This window comes from Anser cygnoides, chromosome 2, assembly GCF_040182565.1.
Source record: "Anser cygnoides isolate HZ-2024a breed goose chromosome 2, Taihu_goose_T2T_genome, whole genome shotgun sequence".
NCBI classification, from domain to species: domain Eukaryota; kingdom Metazoa; phylum Chordata; class Aves; order Anseriformes; family Anatidae; genus Anser; species Anser cygnoides.
Genome location: NC_089874.1, coordinates 17,404,196 through 17,428,176, shown reverse-complemented (window position 1 = coordinate 17,428,176; position 23,981 = coordinate 17,404,196). Strand labels below are relative to the sequence as shown.

The window sequence follows — 23,981 nt, the reverse complement described above, 5'->3', positions numbered from 1 at the left end:
TGTAGTTATTAGTAGAAAATAATTCCCAGTGGAGCTGTTCAGCTGAGTTGAAAGACAAGGAAGGTCAGTGCAAGAACAAATGGTTTAGACAGGAAAGTTCTTAACAATTATCCAGCCAACAACACATTGAACGTGTTCCTTGACTTGTGTGTGCCCTGCAGGGAAACCCTTTGCACGGACATACTGCTAAACGCGGAAGAGAGGTGCTGGATTGGGCGGCAGCTCATAGCTGTTCTGAAATTTAAGTTTTGAAGAGAATCTCTAACATGAAACAGCAGAAAGTTGAATGAAAATATGGGAGCACTTTGTAATTACATATTTGGTATTGTGATGTGGGCTTTCAATTCAGTTAATTACTGAGCTGAATACTTGCAATACATATTGAAGTTTATTTCCTCTTCTCCTTTCAGCAAGCCTTGCTGCAATAAAGTCACCCAGCAAGCCCACTCAATAGTAACTCAGCAAGGAATAAAATATACTTTTTTAGAAACAGGTAGGTTCCTGGAATCCTAATATGCAACATGGGGAACTACAAGATTCCAGAAGTGCTTACTTACATGAGGCTGCACATCCAACAAACAGACTTTGTTTTTAGCTAGGACTGATCGAACAGAGTCTAAACTTGTACCATAGTAGTTGTTCTTATATTCACCATACTCGATGAACCTGTGGCAGAAGGTGAAAGCAACTAGAATCATTTCCATTTTCTCCAGCAAAAACTTATCAGTTTGGTTTATAAGATCTAATTCAGAAGCAAAAATATTTTACTTTACACTTGAGTTTTACCATGTTTTATAAAGGAAATGCTGTCAAGTACTTCAGCATGTCAATTTTAAGAAATCTTCTACTTTACCACGTTCAAATCAGTAACACCTGCTTGTATTACAGTTAAAGAGAAAAAAGTACTGTAGTCCAACAGCCCACTAATGTTTTCCATCACCTCTTTTTCTGAACTAATGCAATGCAATAAAACAGTGGATAAGCTAAACAATAGAAACTACTGAAATTTCATTACACACTACAGAATATCCAAATTCTGTCCCAGAAGAGAAGGAGGAGCTACAACAGTGCTAATGGAACCGAGGCGGCTGGTTCTGTGCTATAAAAGTAAAGCACAAGTTGCCAAAAAAGCAAAGCACAGTTTGAAGTTTCAATAAAACCCACAGCTTTGTGTCTAATACACTTTTGCCCTCTGAAACACTGAGGCAAAATTTCAAGCTACAATATTTTACAGGCTGCTAGAGAGCATGATGCTACCATTGTCTTCATTTTAGTTTAACTTCTGGAGGGTTTACAGGCAGGGGCTTCACTGTAGGTCTCTAAATTCAAAAGCACAGGAAGTGCCTGTCCTGAAAAAGAGCGGAACTACACAAACATTGATTCAAGCACGTTTGCAGCACTTCCAGACCCCTTTCTTCCAGCACTGCAATGCTTTATGGCTATCAAAGATGACTCCCTATTAAAAGAGAGCTCCCCCACCCTCAACACCTACAGTTTCAAGTCTTACTGATGAGCTGAAGTACTGAAACCACTTGGAAACTTAGAAACATTTGCGTCTTCCTATATTTCTTTTTTGTTCTGTATTTCTTTCAGATTCTGTGAATTGTTTATGTATCAAAATGTAATTCTAACACATCTTCAAATCACTGCAACTTACATCCACTCTGAATTATTATCTAAAGTTACAACCAACCTCATTTTACAATAAAGCCATTGTTTTAACTACAGTTCTAATTAAAACCTCTTCACCATACTTGTTATTCTGTACGTCTGTCTCAAACAAGTGCTTGGAAATGAAAATGTATTCAACACCATCACTTTCTTGGCTTCTTCTTGGTCGGGTAGTGTCTGCAGTTTAATTAAAAGAAAAAAAGAGGAGATGTACAAAACAATATAATGCAAACCAGTTCAGGAAACATTCAAAAGCGCACAACCCTTGTGCAATACTAAGCATAGTGGTTCCCTTACTTCTGACAGACATAAGGCTGCTCTGGTAGGCAGCACTCAACACGTGATAGGATTGAGTTTAAAAGCATGCAGAGAAGAAAAAAAAACCTACTGGACAAGAGTCAGATTATCATTTTTATTAACCAGTGGAAAAATCCAATAAAATGAGGACAGCTGAATAATAAAAATGAGCAGCAGTCCATAACAATTACCCCAACTTTGCCACTCGTTAAACTTATTAGCATATTAGACCATAAAGGGAAACAAAGTTCACCAACCTGATTTATAAAATGTTATGTTCATTAACAACACTCGCAGCTATGGTATGTAAAGCATGATAGTAAAGAAACAGGGTGTGAATTTTATGTTTTAGTGCTTTTCGTTTTCTGGTGATTCTTTTTTCTTTCAGTAGTCTTGTATTATTAGTTGCAGTTTTTACTTTCCTTCAAGCACTAGGCACAAAGTTTTTACCTACAAATGAAACTCCCTTGTGGGGTTGCCACTTATGGATAACAAAGCCATTTAAAAATCACATTTAACACAAGGTGTGTGTTACAGCATCATGTATTCTTCATCATATATGAACATATACAACCTGCTTGCAGAAACACAGTTCTTGAATGACATTTGATGCCATGCTCTTCTTAGGCTGACAAAGAGAAACATTTCCAAGACAAGACCTCCAGTTCTCCCTGCAAGTCCTAACTTACTGAATTTCAGGGAGATGGATTTCTTTACTTGTTTATTTTAAATTATAACCACAAATTTGGAAGAGAAATGAGAAAAGGCAGCTTGATGAATACTGGCAATTTTTAGAGAAATACTTTTAGGCAAATGATTGCATATGCTTCAATGTGTTAAATGTTTGGGAACATCTGCCTTTTTGTTGTAGTTTTCAATACCCAGCTGAGGCAAATATTTGCAAATGTAATGACTTGCTGAAAACAAATGTATTCACTTTTCTACCTAGAAAATTATTTAATACATATACCTTATAGTATACTTGTACTTGCAAAAAAATTGTGATAATATCTCCTGAATTCAAAATGTTGGACCCATGTTTTTGAAGGATCCCTATAGGAGGCAAAATTACAAGTACAAAGCAGACCAAGGAATGAAAGCCCAACTAAGACTGTTAAGTCCTCCATGTGAAAGAAAAAACAGTTAAGTACTGTAGAATTTAATACAGAGCAATTTCATACATTATTATACAAATTATATTATTTGATCAGATAGAGGGAATGAAGGGAAAAAATCCCCAAACCGACTTTTCTGAAGCTAATAAAAGGGATTTAAATAATTTATGCATGGGATGAAATTGTTTATTATCAGCCTTTATTTTCCAGCCTAATGTATAAAGGGCATTTTGCTGAAAGCAAGCATTGGTAACAGAGTATGTTTCACTGTTTTACAGCTAAATCCAGGGTGTTCTTCAGCCGAGTTTCATTACTAAACCTCACTGACATCAATCATGTTATACTTGCAGTAAAAATCCACTGCAATGCCTCTGAGCCAAAACGTCCTATCAATTTAATCAATGCTATTTAAAATACAACTGCAGCAGCACTTTCAGAAATTAGCAAAGTAATCTGGATGCCAAGCATGCATTTAGAGACCTAAATCTGAAAGTGCCTTAAGTTAATGCAATAATAAAGGAAAGCCAGTATAGCATTAAGAGAATAGAAGTGTGTTTTTACTTACGTGGCACTGTTACCCCGTAATGCTGGGTGTCACTGATCAGCAATTTCCGTTTAAGTTCATTCAGTCCAACCCCTACAGGACCTGAAAAAAACAAATGGTGCTGTTTCCCCACAGCCAGGTCTCTCTGGTCTTCAGGCACAAGTAGTACTCCCCGAGATAAGTCCACATAGCATATAGCTAAAATACAAACTGGCTTTTAATCAGTCATTTAGAAACGCCCATGGATATAGCCTCTCCTCGAACATACAGCGCTGACAAACTTCAGGGGAGTTAGCTGGCAGTTATTGTGTCCTGACTTTACTACTGAGGAAAAAATCAGTGAAAATGTTGACAGCAAAGCCAACTTTCTTCTCCACGGCAGCTACCCACAACACTCCCCCCCCGAGGAGCACTGCTTCCACCTTCTCTCCACGTCCTGGGAATCCCGCTCCTGCCAGCCTCTGTCGGCCTCAGGCCGTCCCCGTCCACCTTTCGATGGAGTCAGGGCAGCACTGAACAGGTACAGGGATGAAGGGCAGCTCCTCTCCATGCACTCAGCGCTCCCCAGGTCACAACCTGTCTGGGGTGCTTTTGTTTCTTTCTTTGTTGTTGATTTTCTTTTGAACTCTGATTGTATGCTGCCTGCGGTCTGAATTGGTCCAAAACAAATGTTTCCTTCTTCATGTGGCTGCCAAAGAGAGACCACTCTTGCAAGGAGGTTGGCAGAAAGAAACAGAGACTGCATGCAAGTTTTTTGACCCAACTCCTCCACCTCCACTTGAGTACTGCTGTCCTAGAAGTTACCGAGGAGACATTGCTTTTGATTTTGGGGTTGTCCCTAAGTCTTAGCCATTTGCCAGTGACTCTCGAGGTTCCTCTGAGGGCACTCTGTGTCCTGTGAGCTCTCAGAAGCTCCATGTGGCAACCGCTCCCTGGCACCAGGCACCTTCTGTGCAGGGCTCCAGCCTGTCCGCCGCGTTTGGTGGTGGGGCTGTGGTGATATGTTCAGGGAGGAAGCACAGCTGTGTGTGTCCAGGAGTTTCTGATGGTATACTGGCCTTGTTTCTGCCAAGCCAGGTCAAGAGCAGAACACAGAGGAAAGTAATTTGAACCACATCCCAAATAATCCAAGGATAATACATGTGGTTTTAAGGAAAATTCTTGCTGTTGTAGGAAAAGGGATACATATATGCATTGAATGCTTTGTAACAGAGACATTTTAGAGATCAGAAATACAACACCTAATAAACATTTTAATGAAAGCGTGATATATTGCTTAATTACTAGTGAATCTGGTATCAAGAAACAAAGCCTGATGCTTCAACACCTTCAGGTAACTATTTGTAAAAATGACTGTCCACCCTGTCTGAAGTTAGAAACACATAATGATGAAAAGCAAAGGCCTGCTACTATCCCCAGACTGTAGTCCCTCTGTAAAATCTTAAGAGTTTCTGCATTTATAATTTTATATGTTTACATAAGTTAAAAACACAACTACATTTCAAGTTCCATCTCTGACCCGCCTGTAAATTAATCTATCAGTATGTATAAATGTTTATTTAATATGGTGTACAGCAGCCTCTACTGGTGCATGTCTGCAGAGGAAAGCAATGTGTCATGAAGATAATGGCATTACTTTTGTGTTTATTTAAAAAAAAAAAACATTTTTTCCTCTTTTAATAGTATAGCTATTTAAGCAAACAGATTTTTTTTCAGGAAAAGTAATTTAAATTCTCAATATATTCTAGCAAAGTTGAATGAAACAAGTGGAATTTGAGTTAAAAAGAATCATTGTATTCCTCTAAAGCAAAAAAAAAATTCCCATCAAATCTACACAAATATTATTTCCTTAGCCTATGTGCTGTCAAATCAACAATATGCTTTTAGCTCTATTTATATATAAATAATCCAGGCTTCATTTACTCTGACAGATGCTTTAGAAACTTAGATCAAATCTGTTTTAAGACCCAAACCTCATTACTACTCTGTCTCCCCCTCCAGATTACCATTCTAAATTCATCTTTAAAGATAACTACTGAAAGTTGTGGATTCCTCTTTTTCAGCTGTCTTCATGAAAATCTCGTAATTGTAGCACACGGACATTAGGACATGAGTCCTAATTACTAAAGCCATCCATTATGCTCGTTTTTACACCACACCTCCTGAGTGTAATGTATACTTCTCTTCTGAATCTTCTTTTCATTTGATGCTACAGAGAAAGATGCTGGTTTCTAATAATTATGAATCTGAATATGATTTGAACTCAAGAAGAGAAGAAAGCATCAGGATTGAAAAGGACAGTCCAGATTCTTACTGCAGAATGCCAGGCATGTGGGACACATGACCGTAGCATAGTTTTAGTTTACTATAAATCACCCCAGGCAGCAATATTTAGTGTTACAGTGACAGATTTAGAAATACTTTGTTTATTTTTTTTAAATGAACATTTATGTTGCTTGATGTTCCATGTTAGTCATGTCAACTGAGTAATGGTTGAATCCTGCACAAACGGACTGCAGTGCCTACCTTGCTGTAAGACAGTCTCTTGCAGAATTAAGACCCCCAATCATTAAAATTTGCATTACGTTTTGTACCATTCAGATACGTCTTAAGAAAACTGGAAAAACTGTTTGATGTAAGTTCAGGTCTCAGGAAAATTAACCCAAGCAGTTACTCTTCACCAACAAACTGATCTCCTAGAAGTCTATTTATTTGGAAGAAAAAAAAAAAGAAAAAAGAAAATGGTCTTTCAGAAAAGATTTTGGAAGTTAGGTGATATCACCTCTGCTGGGACTATAAAGACCCAGTAGAAAACATGCATTGATGGGCATTCTGTGTGTCAGTTATTCCTTTTCTAGTACAAGGGACAATTATAACGCAATGTAGAACTATGGCACAATGACATATGAGGTAGAAAAGCAGAACATCATTTTTCTGTTTTTCGATAAATTGTAACTAGCAGTGGCAGTGTACTTCTAGATTTGCTGTTCACTGAAGCAGGATCAGGGAGTTCGTGCCAGTTTTCTCATTGGCAAGACTCGCCAACATAGATGTTGCATCCTTTGTAAAACAGACATTTCTGAACCATGCTGACCTACCTATTCATTCAGCCCAGAAGGTTTAATGAGCATAGCAATTCTAGAACTCCTTCTTCATTGTTCAGATGGTTTACTTGGAGAAGTATGGTCAAAGTAGACTATATTCCTACAGTATTGCTGTAGAGCTATTACATTTCTGCAAGCCACTACTGAACGTATGCTAAAGCTATGTGGAGCCACTTCTGTTTCATCTGCCTTTGTACTGAGACAGACCTTGTCTTCGCATAGCTTCTTCATGATAAAACTAAAGGTGATGGATTTTTTATTTTTTAACATAAGAAATACAGCAACAGAGAACTCTATCAGTCCCTGATTCCTTGACCAGAAGGACACCATTGCAGGGAGTAGACAGCCTAGTTTGGGGACAAGACCCCTTTCTGATCTGTGCCACATGCTAATAACTGTTCCGTTGTGGTTACACACCTCTGGTCCTTACTTCCATCACTGCCCAGGACAGATGCATCACCACAGATGCACCTGAAAGGCTTTACATGCCTCTGGTGACAGCATTGTATGCAAACAACCGTGTGTGTTCTGGGGCACATGCTCGTGGTTTGTTACTACTGACCTTGCTTAACCCTAGCACTGCCCCCTTTAGAAATTTCTGTCTTAGCTGATACTATGCCATGTAAAATTGCAGTATATGGCACATCCATTCTGACTCTCAAGAAACAAAATTTGTGCTAGTCTGGCCTTCGCAATTACTGAAGCAGAAGCCTTTGTGAGCAGGACATTTTCCTCATTAAAGTAAATGAAAATTCTATTGTCTAAACAATATGTTTCACATTAAAATGTTCTGCCTCAGCTTGATAAGGCTGCAACACTGGTCACATGATATTGGACAATTTTGCTTTTAGCAGAATCATCACATTCATAACACCTAAAAGACAGCACAGCAGAAGCATCTGTATCATTAGCACTCCAGATGATCCATTATTTTAGCCCCAAGGATATACAGGACTTTATTCACAAGCATACATTTGCAGACAAGGTAAAAGCTTGACAAACTAATACATCTAGCTGAACCTGAGACTAAGATATATCACACTACAGGGCACTAAAAATTACTATGTATGCAATTTGCATTCTGTAAATTAGACTAGACCAATTTAAAATGAGGCCAAAAGAAATTTCCACTTTACAGTTGTCAAACTCTCTTTACCTAAAAAAGAACAAAACAAAACCTCAAAAGCCTTCCAACAGTAAATTATGCATTTAGGCTTAGCATAACACAACAGACATTTAGTGTCCCCACCAATTACAGCTATAAATTCATTATCTGTCCCTTTGTTTCCTGGTAATAATAACCAAGTTATGTTTGACAGATTATATTGTACGCTGCTACTGGCACACAAAAAGCTTTTAGAATATATTCACTCCTACTATACCTGTGTTGCTTAGCTCTGCTACTTTTTCCACATTTTGCACAAGACATTTTTATGGTATTGGCCAGACTTAAGCTGCCCTTAATATCCAGAGAAAAACATCAGAATTACTGAAGTCTGCAATAAATTTCTGAACTGCTTTTGTTACTGAAAAAGCACACTTTCTTCATTTGATTTATTACAACAAAAATCAAATGAAATCTCTAGGTATTCTTTAGATCAGACATATGCAATTTGTTATAAAAAGTCTACTTATCACACTTTTGCACTGCGCTCTGTTGATGTAAGTGTAAAATCAACTCAACCATGTTATTACTTGTTGCATATAGCCCACAATCTCGCAGTGATCACACTAGTAGGTGGCTGAATTTTAGTGCTGGAGAGTGACAAACCTGTTTATTAAAAACTAAATTTAATGTTCCCTTGGATATGAGTGATATAAAAACATAGCTACTCAACAGTTCATAACAGTCCCTGATAGAGGGTCATATTTCTCTGCTCTGCTGCTTTTAGAATGGAGGAAACTTTACTAATGAAGCATCAGCCTATGTACTACTGCAAAAGAAACAAGAATTAATGAGACATTATTCATTGGCAGTATTGGTTACTCACTGGCACTCCAATGGCTACATTTGAAAAATTTAAAATAATATACTTCCTCCTTTTTTAGAAGATTGAAGCAATACATTTCAATTAGATAATAAATACTGTAGTGAAGCTATGGTGGTGACAGATTACAGAGGAACAGAAAGCTAAGGGTGACATCTTTGATATTCTGCAGCTATATTTACATCTGCTCTTGGCACACAGAGGTCCACCTCTCATCTACCTTTCTCTCAACCTGCTTATTTACTTATTTTAACACAGCAGATTTTGTTGCTGTCCCCTTATATATACTGTCTTGATTGACCACAGGTATTTGTTCTTTTTCTATATTGCTATATTGAATGATCTTTAAGAGCAGAGCACTGACTTAATTCTTAAGAGTTTTAGTACAGATTGACTGCCAGCTTCAGATTAGTCACCACGGTAGCTATATTTTAACATCAACTATTTTTGTTTTGGCAAGGCTGTAAACATCGTCTTCTAGAGCATCTGTATATACTAATTAGGATATCCTATCTAGATGGGTGGACTACAAGACAGGTGAAAAACTGCATGAACAATCGTGCTCAAAGGGTAGGCTCCAGGTGGCTACTGAGCTAGCCATGAGTCCCCAGCGCATGCTGGCAGCAATGAAAGCTAACAACATGCTGGACTACATCAGCAAAAGGATAGCCAGTGAATTGAGGGAAGTGATTCTTCCCACTTGTTAGACTCTGAGGAATAATCAGCCCATGTTGTGCCCTGTGTTACAAGAAAGATGTTGACAAACTGGAGGAAGGCCAATGGAGGGCTTCCAAGATGATCAAGAGCTGAAGTATGACCTTCAGGTGAGACAGGCCAAGGTGGAACTGGGCTTGTATAGCTTGGAGAACAGATGGCTTCAGGAGGACCCAACAGCACCATTCTAACACTTGTTGAGAAGATGGAGCCCGCCTCTTTACCAAGGTGAATAGTGGGAAGACAGATTCTCAGCGCTGTTGTCATCAGCAACCTGCTCTGAATTCAGTGCTGATCCTGCTTTGAGTGGGAGGTTGGACTAGGTGACTTTCTAAGATCCCCTCCATATGAATGAATCTGTGGTAAATATTGCGCTAATTGTCAGTCCTCTGTTTTACCAGGTTAAAAATAAGGTTAATGTTAATTTGAAAACAACTTACCAACCAAAACTACAAGCCTGTATTTGTCATTAGGTTGTCGTCTGTATCTTGCAACTTCTTCGTATGTTGGGATATCTGCTGTGTCGTACTGATCGCTCTTCTTGCACTCATACATAGATTTGTTTGTTTTTTTATCTTTTCTGCTAAGACGAAAGCTTCTTCTAAAACCAGCTGCAATAAGAACAGGATTTTTTCAAAATAAGAAAGTAAGTCTCCTCAAAATATCTGAGAACAGTCTCTTCCAAACACTCGAGGATTGGTGCATGGAATAAAAATTGCACCGTATGTTTAATAAGCCATGTCATTAAAATGATATTTTCCCACAGTTTAAAACTATGTCAGATACCTATATAAACTGCAAAATTAAGATTATCAATAAAATCATCACAGTTACAACAAGCTGTAAAAAATAATTACATTAAGTTGTTAACATATTTAGAAAATTTGTGTATTTTATACATTAGGAGATATACACAAGGAAAACATTCATGCAATCTGGACTCTCATACCATACTTAATGCATTTCTATTAAATCATCATGGCACACAGACATCAAATACAACATATGGTAGAAACACATCTAGTGGTTGAAAGAGTTAATGAAAATTAATTGAATTATTTTTTGTGCTTGGCTCCATGCTGATACTACAAAAAAAGCACACTGAACCTTTCCCGAAGATGTTTAAAAATAAAACCAAACACTGTCAGTTAAATTCCAAAACACCATGAAACATCTTAGACAACACAGTTGCTGTATTATGGATATGTTAGCATGAAATTGAAAGTTAATATTCCTATTAAAATTGCATTTACAATTGCATCAACAGTATTACATCTATAGTACCTATCTGCAAGACTGGAAATTTCACATAGCTATTAAGTATTTACAAAAGAGATTATCATAGGCATTTTCAAGCAGAACAGTATACCTCCCCCAACACCATATGTTAAAAACTAATTTACTCCTGTGTTAATGATTACCTTACAGCTCTTCAAATAAATCCTTTACGTTAATTTTACTGGTATCTCTATTGTATTGCTTTTGTTCTAGAAGGAACTACAGAAAGGACTGCAAAGAAGGGCTGCAAAGCTGATTTCATTATTTGGTGGTAATATAGTAGAACACAAACAACAGTTTAAAATTACTGAAAAAATCCCAACACCTTTTTTCTCCCAAGAATATTTCATAGGACAGTAAACACATGTAAACTTTTGGTGACCCCACATTTTTCAGCAATATGTTTTCATAAACTTGTAAAAGCACTTATGTTTAGGTGTTTGAGAAGTAATCATATTACAATTTCATCTTCAAAGGCAGTATCTGGCAAATTCAACACCCAGTTCTGCAAATACTTAGAACCAGATCTGAAGCAAAATCCTATAAAGCTTTGTTACAGGCTTAGCATTTTGCACACCCACAGTTCCACTTAGCATAAATCTTTGCAGAACCTGGATCACAAAGCATGTTAACCTACTTATTTTGCTGATGTGAGTCCCTATTACCTATAGGAATTTTGCAATACATACATACACACAAAAAAGGAAGGAAATTTTGTTTTGAGAATCCAGGGATGTCGACCACTCATATCCAAAATATGAATAAGTAAAATTAAAATTTATGAACAGGGAGAAGAGCTAACAGCCACAGAAAAGGATGATGCCATTTTTAAGAGCTACCGTATGTCTAGACTGAGAAGGAGGTGGACTGAGATAAAACAGTGACCAAAATATAAAATAGGAAAACATAATGAAATAGACAGAATTATGCTATTTTATTCTTTAAAAAAAGAACACAAACACTGAAGTGACTGCAGTGAGAAAAGCTTTGTCAAAGTGTTGATAACTATAATCACGAGCCAGGAGATCCTGTCCACAATAGGGTGAAAGTCCATTATGACGCTACATAATCACAGTATATGCAACTATATAAATAAAAGCTAACAGTAACATTAGCAATACAGACATGTGAAAAGGGGTTATAAATTTCCTGAGGTCTCATCTGAAAGGCTTCAGGTTAAAAAACTGCCCTAAAAGCTAGCTAAACTGTTCCTGAAAATTGAGCTCCATGCCTCTGAGCCATGTCTCATAGCTCGTTTACCAACAGCTTCTTAACCTCAGCTTAAATTCTGAGATGTGAAATATTTTGGAAAAATATCCTTTTAGTGAAATTTTCATGATTAATTCAATTTCTACTGTTAGGTTTTAATAAGGTGATTTGTAACTCGTTCCTCTTTCTTCCACCCACTTCATTCAGATTTCAATAGCAAACTACCAGGACATGGGTTATTGGAGAATTTTCAATCTTTCCTCTTAAAGGAGAACAAAACCGTGTGGTGTTTTCTTTTGTGGGGAAAAATAAAAAAATAAAGAATAAAAATATAAGAATGTTTTTGGTGCAATCTTTAGGCTGATTTGTCCCGTGTCACTTTTACGGGCTACACATAAAGCATCACCAAGACTCAAGTGACATGGTTCCACTGCTAACGTGAGCTTCCTTGATTAAAACATTCGACCTTTCTTAGATTGAAACTAACTGGCAAAATGAAAATAGTAGTATTTTCCTTTACTTTTAGAAGTTTCAACAGCAAGTTTACCTATAGGTTACAGAAAACTATTACATTAATTAAAAAGAACACACAAATACGGGGGTCAGAGATAACAAAGGCAATTTCCAGTATAACTGATTTCTCTGCAGCATGCTTGTGAAAGCACCTTGTAAAACGACTGAATATGAAAGAGCTGTGGTATGGGGACTGCCTTGTCACTCGAAGATTATTGTCAATTTGAAAGTTCTTCCTCAGAGCACATCTGAAAAGCCCCAAGAAAGTTAGCTCTAAGTAGCTTTCAAATCCAAGGAAAATGTACAGTACAGACAGAAGAGATGAGACTGTTTCAAATATATCCCACATTTTTACGATACTGCTACTGCGTTCCTGGAAACATGCCTCTCCCGCTCTCACATCTGTCATTATACATCCACACATATGTGGCTTAACTTTACTATGACCTTCAGAAGCTATTTTCTAAATAACTGCTAATAAATGTTTTCTATCAAACTCTGCATATATAATTACATTAGATGCTGGGCAGCTATGACTGTGCTGAAAGATTAAGCTGACTGAAACAACATTGTGCTTGCAAGGTCTGAATACATTTATGAACAAGCAAAAAAAATATCCTGTTTACGTTTGCATCTTTTGCAATTTAGGAAAGACGAAAACCAAACTCCATATATTTAAGTTAACAATAGAGCATTATTAAAAAATATAGTGAAAATCACCATGGAAAAACAGAAGCAACACTGAGAAATAACACAAAATTGAGTTTCTGTAAAAGGATTAAGCTTAAAAGTAAACTTCTACAAGAGAACAGAGGGAAAAAGAATTGCTTGCTCAGGATATTTGATAAAATAAAATTCAGTGAATGTGAAAGGAGTCGCAACCTATACTGTCTGTGGAATATGGATATCAGCAGAAATTAACCTTAGCTGCCAAGTATACAGGCTGTAAAATAAAAGGGGAAAATTCTGTCACCACAGCAACCTAAAACTCTGGATATTAAGGAGCTTGCACCAGGGCACCGGTTTCAGCTCTGTGACTAGAAGCCTACTGAACATGCTAACCCATAAAGCACCCCTGGAATGTAACAGGTTTGGTGAAATAAGAACAGCCGCCGGGAAGAAAATATGAAGAACAAATGTTCTCCAGCTACAAAAGTCTCCAAACAGTTCTCAACATGAAACAAAAATCAGAAGCTGCTACTAATAAACTTAATTAAGGTCCAACGACAATCCAAGAAAAACCACTTACATCTTTAAGGATAAGAAAAAGAATGAAAAACAAAATAAAAGTCTGTTTATTCTTTTAATGACTAGCAATACACATCTTTACATTTGCATAGAGAAATCCACTTGGATTTCATGCAGAAACCCAAACTGAAAACTGGAAATGCACGAACACATCCTGTACCCCCTGAGATACTTTTAAAAAAATGCCAATGTAAAATGCTGTGTTTCTTTAGATTTAGTAATAAAATTCAAAAGAAGCGAACAAAAGATTGTGATTACATTGAATGAATGTAAATTCAAATATGTTCATGATATTAGAAAGCTAATTTCTCAAATTCGGAGAAGCTACGCTAACAGGAAATATAATTTAAATTCAGCTTTGCTCCACGAATTCACCAGTCAGGCTCCAGAATCCTATAAAACACTTATATGTGCTCTGTTTATTTTCATTCTCTAAAACAAGGGCTAAAGTATATGTTTAAATGATGTATATCCTTTGATGAATTTAGTCTAATCTTACATAACTTTTAGTGAAAAAATGGTATTTGTAAACGAATTTACATGTACTTTTAGTATTCATATTGCCAACAAAAAATAATTCTAGTACCATGTTCGTTACCAAGGTTTGTAAGAAAATGCTGTAAAATATTGTAATATTTTATTAGATATTTCTGGATATTTTTTCCCCTTCAAAATATTGGGATTTTTTACACTCGCTCGTATCCTGAGTATTTCTATTGTTACACAGGAACTACACAAACACAGAGCAGACTTCTTACTCTGCCTGCTTCTGGACTGATTCCCAGCTTGCACATTTAGACAGGGTTAATAAAAATTTAGATTATGTCTGGATTTTTAAGACAAAATTGAGAATAGTAAACAGATGATATTCATCTATATTTACTGTATGTTCATAAAGGTTCAAGTAATGTAACTAGAATTTAAGGCTGGCAAAGACGAACTCCTAATGTTCTCCCCAGCAATTTCTCAGGAAATTAAGGCAGAAACGCATAATACAAGAGTGTAACTTAAGTATTAGGAACTGGTGAAAAATCATGAAATTTATTTGAGCCACTTTAGAGGGGAGCCTTCAAATTAATAGTAGGTTAACCCTGGGCATAAAAGATCTGAACCCAAAAGGTAGAGAAATTGTGCTTTCTTAAAGTCTCTTCTACTGATTGCACTTCGTGACCACCTCATGTGCATCTGAAGTACAAACCCTTTCAGAGGAATTCCGATACTCCAAGAACATCCTGGTTCAGACTGAAATGTGAACACATACACAGAGCCCTAAACCCATAACAAGCCAGAAAATTGAATTAAAAACAAGAATTAAAAATAGAACTGTTGCAGTTCACTTGATGTGATTACATGCTATCAACACCAGAATGAAACTTTAGGAAGTTGCCAGTGCATCTGTACTTTGAAAACCTTTTCTAAAATTCTGACATGCAAAAAGATATACCATACTTTAACTCAGCTGACGCTAACCGTTCATATGTGTATATTAGCTGCTGTAAATGCAAGGTGATACAGCTCAGCTCCTTCGTTACTGGTTAAACTAATTCAGGCTACCTTGTTCCTGTAATAGGTTCTGACGCACTGACAGACATCCTGAACTTGTTGGGGTGACCCAAGTCCTTCAGTGACAATGTTTCAGGTTTTGTTTTCAGTTTAGTATGTTTAATCAAGACTTCATGCTGTAAAACTGAAGACTTGCCTAGAAATTTAGTTACGTTGTAAGCAAGGAGAGCCATAAATGTCTATCATCTTTCGAGAGCATATATATTCAGAAAAATGGGATACTCAGGATTCACGCCAAAAACCAGTACTGCAGAACACAGGCAGACGTTCAGATTACGCTGTTTTCAGCGTCCGACAAATTCACTGATAGGGAGCCTGCTGGTTTTTGGGGGAGTGAAGAGCTCCGAGAAACCTCTAATTTCTAAACCAAGTATCTAATTATTTACAATCAACGAATATACTTGTGTGCCTACCCCAAGATTGTTCCTAACCTTAGACACATCTTTTTTCTCCCTGCTGTTCTGTCTCCCAGCCCTCATCTCTGTCACCTTAATTCCAATGGCACAGACCCAGCACAAGAAGGCCGAAGGACCGCCAGTGGACTGATGGCAGCACTCCAGCGTGTGGAAGCTCTCAAAAGATAAAACCATTGCCTGCATTGTACAGTAGATCTCCAGTAATTTTTGTAAAGTTTTTGCCTAAGTTAACTGGACATCATCTTGGTTTTTTGTTCTTTGTCTCTAGGACAATAGCTTCTTCCTCAAGACATCTCCTTCCTAGACGACTGAGCCATTCGGTACCTGCTGACCCCAATGTTTCATGGAACGGGCAACAGCACGAAGAAAATGGATTCTTCTTTGTTGCTGTCATCCTCAAATACAGCAGCAGCCCATTAAGACCTGACTGCAAAACCATGATAGTCTGACCTTCAACACTGCAATCAGAAAGAAAAGATGGGAAAAAAAAAGAACATTTTGTCTTCAAAGAGAAGATTTGATAACAAAAATGTAATTCATCTGGAATCACATCCAAAGCTCCATTTTCAAGTATACTTCAACCTCTCAATACAACTGCAATTCAACGTTAATATAGTTGATTTACTAACAAGTGTAACAGTTAATTTTCAGCACAATCAGATGACCATTAGTTACACAAATGCATGATAAAATCATACTCCACTAAGCTTTTGGAAAGAGGTCAAAGTCCTTTCAGTTGGATAGCTTGTCTGTTCCTGGTGCCATTTACATACCATGTTTAGAAACAGCACACTACAATATGAAAGCCATCTCTGATTTACAGTCTTGGTCTAAGGTGTTTCAGCGAGCCTGATTGCTTGGATGTACCAAAGCACTTTGACATGTTTCTTCCCACTCCTCTTGTAGTAGGAGGATGAAAGCCTTGGGAAAAGGGCTGGTTGCCACAAAATCCACGCCAGCCAGCCTTCAGCTGGCAGGAATTCTGGACAGTTTCAACTAAAATATTTTTACATAGCTTTTAAAATGGCACAAATTAAAAAGTTGAAACATATTATGGAACATTCACCTTATTTAAATGTTACTTTTGTTTGAAATTCGGAATGCTGAAGCTGAAGCCAAAGGACTCCTTCCCCTCTTCTTCCCCCCTCCCCACACTGATACATTGAGCTCAGACTAGCTTTAAAGCTAAATTTAAGCCATTGAGTTATTAAGACTTATTTTATTTTGTAATGTGGAAAAAGAACCAGTGCCTGCAAATTTGCTTTGTACTCTCACTCAGTCCTCCCAAAATTGTTAGACAGACAAGTACAAAGAAAGAAAAGGTAAGCAAACCTTGGATAAAACCTTGAAAGCATGTCTTTAAAGTCTTAAACTTTTCATGATATTGTAACCTTATTGTTACATTAAACACATTGCTGAGTTAATATACCTAAAAAGTCAGTATTTCTCCCAAATTTATATATATTTTTTATTTAAACTTAAAATCAGTACAGCATTTTAGTAGCTTATGATTAACCAGATAATGGCATACTATACTACACAAATCCTTTATGTCAAATCCAATGAGCCATTTTTAAAACCTTAGTTTTCATGCTTTTCTCATGCACAGTACAGACACTTGTATGCAGATTACCCCCAAAAGCAAAGTGGACACAGCAGTTCCAGGGAAAAGAAGCTGAAAGAAAGAAAGAAAGAAATTGTCTTTTGTAACCAATTGCTCACCTAGATAGGATCCACTGTTGTGACCAGCACATTCAGCATCTTCTGGACGAAGGGTAAAAGCATACAGAATAAGAGCCAAGAAATAAAGCAGAATAGTTAGAAGCCCAGCAAAAAATACAGAAGAAAGTACTTAAAAATGACAACTGTACAAAGCATAGCATCAGAAAGCCTTCAATAAGCCACTTTCTTAAAAACATAAAACAACATTTATTGTTTTATATTTTAACTGGAGATATTCTGGGATTTTGCAGCATGCACACTGATCTTTTTACCTTTTCAAGCAAAAATTTTGATGACGGCGAACATTCTAAGAATTTTAACATTGTATTATTCACACTTTATCAGTTAATAGAAAATAGGATGCCACTTAAAAGAAAGCAAAATGTATTTGATGTAAATCAAGCTTTTTTTGTAAATTACACATTATCAGACTTTAGCTTTAAGTTTGGCTCACTGGATTAGACAGAAAGGTTTTTGATCAAAAACACATCCTCCCATTTGATATAAAATAACTATAATGTATATTTTTACATGCCAGAGGCCCTTTGATCAAAAATATGAGCTACAATTTCTAATGCCTTTATAAACAAAGGCCTCTTAAGTTTAAAAAAAAAAAAATTACAAGAGATCAGCTGCTATTACTTTAACATATGCTGCAAGCATAACAGTAACCGGCTACACTCAGAGGGAAAACAGTAAAGATGATACTACATGGATGAACTTTTTACCGTCTCAGAGAAATACTTCTTTGGTATTAATTAGAAATGCAAGACTTCTCATGGCCATGTAATTAAGTCAGAACCACCTCTTTCCAACCCAGCCCACCCAAGTTTTGCTACTACAATTTTATGACACTCCTCTTCTATACATATCTTACAACAGTTCGAAAAAAGAGAGAAAACAGTTTAAAACAATAGTCCAAGTTAAGGAGCTTTTCATGAAGCAACTAGGAATATTTTGGTATTTTTTATCTACTTCTAAAATGATTCAGTATATTTGGTGGCAATATAGAAGCAATATATATATAACATCTCTTAGAAACATTGGACTATATTCAATTTAATTCTAAACACATGTTCTCTAAATAAAATTATTGGGCTATGCAGGGAAACTTTTGTACATGTACCTTCAATTTCCTCTGAGAAGCACAAAGGAAAAATAGGAAAGGAAATCATTAAATGGAGTGAAAGCATAACTTAAGAAAGAAAAGTTAAATCTAAGAAGAAAAATGCACCTACCACACTCAACCGCTTCCTCATCTTAGAACAGCCAAAAAAACAAAGTATTATTGTTTAATACTTCATAAATAGGGAAAAAATGTAGCTATGTAAGCTACTCTAAAATTCTCTTGATAGCACCTATTATATTGAGGTATATACCAACATACCAGCAATTGAGTTCAACTTACATGTTTAACTACACTCAAAGACAGAAATGGACCTAAAAAGACAATGAAATATCATGTGTGCTGCATGTTTCCTGCATGAGATTCTTCTATTATTTATTTGGTAGCAGTGTCCTTACCCACTTCTTACGGATGATTTCTTTCGTATTAAACACTGAGTTTGTTAATCCCATTTCATCAGTCTTAACCCAGAATTTCTAAGAATCACTACCATGAATGTGATCTCAGTATTTTTCTGCATTTACAATAACAGTTGCTACTGCCCTTAGAGCTGGGTTTTGCGCTTTTTTTTTTGTATGGTTTTGAATGTCTATTGCTGTAGCTGAAAAAATGCTGGAAAAATTTCTATAGTCTGTCATTATTTCTCTGACACTATGCTACTATAATAGACTTGACTTTCTGTTTATCCACAGTAAATCAATAAATTTCTGCCTCCTTGATGGGGAAAATTAATATTTTTACAATCATTTTCAGACTAGCAAAGAAAAACAACATACATATATATCTATATAATGGATTTTTGTTCACAGAGACATTATATATTGAGGTCTAGATTTATAGAGATTTTACAATCTAGATTTTATTAAAATTTCCTTTGAAATTTGGATAAATACGTCTAAAATATTAAATATTTTTAAGTTTCCACGAAGCACGTCTTCTTTCGGAACATGGAGAAATTATTCAAGAGACATTTTAAAATCCATCGTGCCTAACTGATGTTTCAAGCAAAGGCTAGGTCACGAATCTCCTGCCTGTATGAGTAAAGGGAAGAGTTTTCCCATTTCATCCCATGAAATAGGTACAAAAGTCTTTTCTGCTGGGGGAAGAATATGGTTTTGCAGAGTCATTTCTTGATACTTCTTTTTTTGAGGACTTATTTTTAAAAATAATTTAAATAATTTTAAAATAATTTAAAAATTTGGGAGACTACTGAATCATATTTACAATTTATTTCTATACTCGAGGTGACCATATGGCACTCAGTAGGCTGGACCAGGAGAAAAATAGGTCTGCATGTACAAACAGGTATGCACTCGCACAATCCCACCTGCACATATGAGAAATGGCGGAGCTACAGCAGCTTAGCTAAGGTAAGAACTGCTGAAAAGAACACAGGTTTTTGGTAAGAAAGGGAACAGCCTTAATTAATTCATTGATCTAATGCTTCATTTAACGCAAAAGTATAAATTAAAGGTGTTAGGATTCTCAAGTGAGCCAGGTGATGCCGGAGAGCAGAAGTCACAAAGTCTACAATACGAGATTTAATGCTGAGGTGGAGTTCTCAATTTTTGTTGTTGTTGTTATAAATTTTCCTTCTTAATACTGATCTTGGCTTTCTTGGGCTACTCCTAATGATGAATGTAACAGTTTATAATGAAAAGATGTGGGAAATAAGTGGGTCTCCATAGCTTAATACAGATATGAAACAGTCATCACCACGTAGCTCCCAATTTGAATTTTACCAGGAATTTTACTAGGACTATTGTCTGTCCCTACTAAAGGCAGATGTTATTTGCCAGTAAGTGTCCTATTAGGATTCACTGCTAACTAATTCAGCTCTATGTGTGTGAAGCAGTTGTATGCATGCAGCAGATATTTGCAGATACATGCCAAAATCTCCGGAGTTTAGAGCTATAGAAAACTGGGGTAAATTGGGGCCAATATAGTTTTGTTGAACTGAAGTGGGGTAGGAATGGAAACAGAGATGTTTATCTGGAAGGAAAAAATAAGAGACTAAAAGAGGACAGAAAATAAGGAGGAAATCTGATGGGAAATAGGAAAATAAAAGCAGTGACAAAATTAAAAAAAAAAAACAGGGCAACGCAGAATAAATAAAACTGAGAAAAGAAGAAATTACTTATAGTATGATAAGGGAGAGGAGTTACAAAGAAAATAGTTGTGGAATAGGAACGAAACAACAGTGAAGTAGTAACAAGATAGATAGAAATGGTAAAAAAGAAATAGGAAACACAAGCGCAATGAAAGCTTAGAAAGTAGGTGTTTTTATTCATTTTAGAAAGATTTCAGGATAGCCAATATGCTACACTGTGACAACGCAAACCACTAGTACATACATTTTATTTTTGTATGTATTGTAACTGAAATTTATTTAGATTTGAATTTGGGGGCCTCATCTAAACTACAGTCCAGCACCAGATTAAAATTTTTAACTCTTGCTGACTTCCAACAATATTTCCATCAAAGAATCTTATTTGAATGTTTCTCAGGCTACAGTTAGATCCAACAGCTCCATTCACATTACATAACCTCTGAAATTCTGTTTCACTCTAGTAAGCAAGAAATTGTGATATACAACAATCTGCATTACAATGAATATTTTGAACACTTTTTTTTTTAGTGTGGAACAGCCCCACATATCAATGGACATTTGTACTGTTTTGAATCCTACAGGGTTCTATAGATCAAACAATACACATGTGTTCATCTTATGGAAAATTTAAGGTGATCTAAATTAACCCTCTCACAACATCATCAGATACCAGTATTTCTAGAATTAGGAAAATGTAGAAGGATAGTCTTGCGGTGAAGGACAGAGCAAGTTTATGGTAGCCACTTCCACTTCTGTCTCATGTGACCTTGATTCAAATGTCATCCAGCTGCAGGTTTCCTTAATTTCTGTGGTAGTAGGAAGTTAGTATTTGTAAGGACAGAAGACTTCTGAACAAAGATGCTAATTTAACTCTAAAGGTCTGGTGTATTTTTTGTTTTTACTCCTCTAACTACTTGCAGGTGGGCAATTAAGTATCAAACATGAACACAGAAAAATACTGAGAAGAAAGGCATAGTTAATCTCGTGCAGCAATTATAACAAGCAAAAGAGTCCTACAATACATTTATCCTAAATGTTTGGTCTTCAAGTACAAGTGGTACAAAGCCTTCATTCTTTCAGCCTGGTTAAATTCTTTTGTAGGCAGTACGTGATCTTCAATTCACAAGACACTCATCTCTGGATAAAGTGGGTTACATCTTGTTTGAATGAACACCATTTGGCTGCAGTTAAATATTTCCTCTTGCTCATACAATGCCAATCACATATGGTAAATCAAAATTGAAAGTAAAATAGATTTTAAGCCCTAGAAAAACTATATAATGATGACTTTGCCACAGTAAGTATTAACATTTCGCATTAAATATACAGAACAAATGTATTTTCAAGCAAAAGACATCTCTGAACAGCTCTGTCTTAGATGCTTCATACATAAACACATTTATATAAAAATATACACACAGGGCACAGATATACATATATACATATGCATGCACTGCATAGGTTAACAGAATTTACAGGCTACACTAGTATAAAATATAAAGTTGCCACTAATTTTCATACCAGAGACAACACATATATGAGAATACAACTGCTATGAAAGCAAAATTATGCTGAAAGGATATAATATCTTGGCTGACTATTGTAGTTCATAAGTGCAGAACAGTAACTTAATTATTTGGTTGTTATTTAAAGAAATATACTTTTTTCCCTCAAAAAAACAACAGGTGATCAATGTTTTATCTACAGATTAAAGCTACAAACCCAAGAATTATGATGTTTGTTGGCAGTGACTTAGTTAGAATATGATTAGTCTTTGTATTCAAGTTAGCAGGCTGGGAAAAATTAAATAAATTAATTCTTCCCTGTGCTGAGTCTCTTGGCACTCCTTGGCCTGGATGCAGTGGCAGAAGAACTCACGGAGCCAACTTTGGCTACAAAGCTGTGCCCAAGTTAAGATGAGCTCATAAAGCCAGGAATGCCGTTAAGCATAGCTCAGGAATACCGGAGAAGCAGATTTCATCAGAGCTGGCAATCAGCCATGGCTAATAAGCTCAGATATACCTCAGCTGATTTCATGCAGCCAGACACCAGTACTGTCCCCTCCCTCCACATCCCACAAAACCCCCTCATACCCTGTGCCAGGTCCACTGTCCCAGCAGGGGCAGGGTTAGTCCTCACACAATTTCATGCATCTCCGGTCCTTTACTTTCATTCCATTTCCCTGTTTTCTTTTCTATGCTGCTTTTTCTCACCATTTTTTCCAGCGTAATTTTCCCATAGTATTAATGCACAAGCAACACTGCTTTTTGCTGAAAAGAAACTACTGTTAAGTATCGAGAGAAATGCTGAAAAGGCTTAAGAGGTTTGTTATCCCTCCATTATTTCTGAGCTTCAGAAATAATGCCATCAATTTTATCAGCAGGTCAGCACATCTAACTGCCACTTATCTCATGCTTTTAAAACTTTTAAAATCTTATTGTTGAAACTACTAAGAGGGTTTTCTAACCAATAATAATAAACTGAAAGAGGTCAGAGTTCATATTAGTAATTTTTGCATTCACTGTTTCTAAAACTTTAGCAAAACAAGTATGTTAGTATTTGAATTAAACAATCAAGAAACAACTGAACTATCATGGAAATATTGATTACTGTAGTGCTCTTGCATAATACTGTTACACTTATTTAATCATTTCAAAGCCCATCCTCTCTGGGGTTATGCCTAACAGGTTGATGGACCAACTCTCGTCCACCTATTCTTCCATTGCTCATTTCTTTTCCCATTGCCCAATACTTTCTCCTTTTCTATATCCTCAATACTAAATTTTGCTCCCATGCTTCTCACCTTATTTTTTACTCTGACTTTTTCTGGGTCTTCCTCTGAATGTAAAATCATCTCTGGTCACTGTAGGGTCCATCTATATTATCACCTTACTTCCAAACACCATTAGACTATGCACCCTCTCTATTTACAAATAAAAAAGTGTGATTTCACTTACCTTTCAATACAAAATAGCTTTGCCCTCTCCTCAATGTACATACTAAGGTTCTACACTTTGAGTCGTGCAATATGAGAATGATTCTGTTATCTCTTTTAGGAAAATGGCTAGATTCTGGGAGAGGTGTATGTATGGAAAACCAAAGTTAATGTGTTTAATTTTACTTATAGTCACTTTACACAGAGACACAATAAAACAGTTGACTTGGCTATTAAACTGAAACTAAGACTTGGTGTTTCCATTGTAAACTGATCATTTTAACAATCTAGAATTAGGTTGGGCTTCTGTTTTCTTCAGTGCAAATGATTATCACTGAAAATGATTTGTGGAAAATTTCCTCTACTCGCTGTCCTGAAGATGTGTATACATACAAGCTGGTCAGTATCACCAAAAAAACACCCTTTTT

General features: G+C 36.3%; 1 protein-coding gene across 5 annotated transcripts in view; it reads right to left on the bottom strand.

The window, feature by feature from the left end:
• MPP7 (MAGUK p55 scaffold protein 7) overlaps positions 1-23,981 on the bottom strand; it is a 152,421-nt gene that overhangs the window by 5,256 nt on the left and 123,184 nt on the right. For 3 of the 5 annotated variants that reach the window (XM_066991566.1, XM_066991567.1, XM_066991568.1), the window contains 5 exons: positions 17,294-17,335; positions 9,874-10,044; positions 3,649-3,729; positions 1,755-1,848; positions 558-666 (listed from right to left, as the gene is read on the bottom strand). In XM_066991566.1, the coding sequence (XP_066847667.1) occupies positions 558-666; positions 1,755-1,848; positions 3,649-3,729; positions 9,874-10,044; positions 17,294-17,335 (497 nt within the window). Of the gene's footprint in view, positions 1-557; positions 667-1,754; positions 1,849-3,648; positions 3,730-9,873; positions 10,045-17,293; positions 17,336-17,382; positions 17,422-23,981 lie in introns of all 5 variants that reach the window. The other 2 variants (XM_048076529.2, XM_048076531.2) reach the window with 2 other exon arrangements.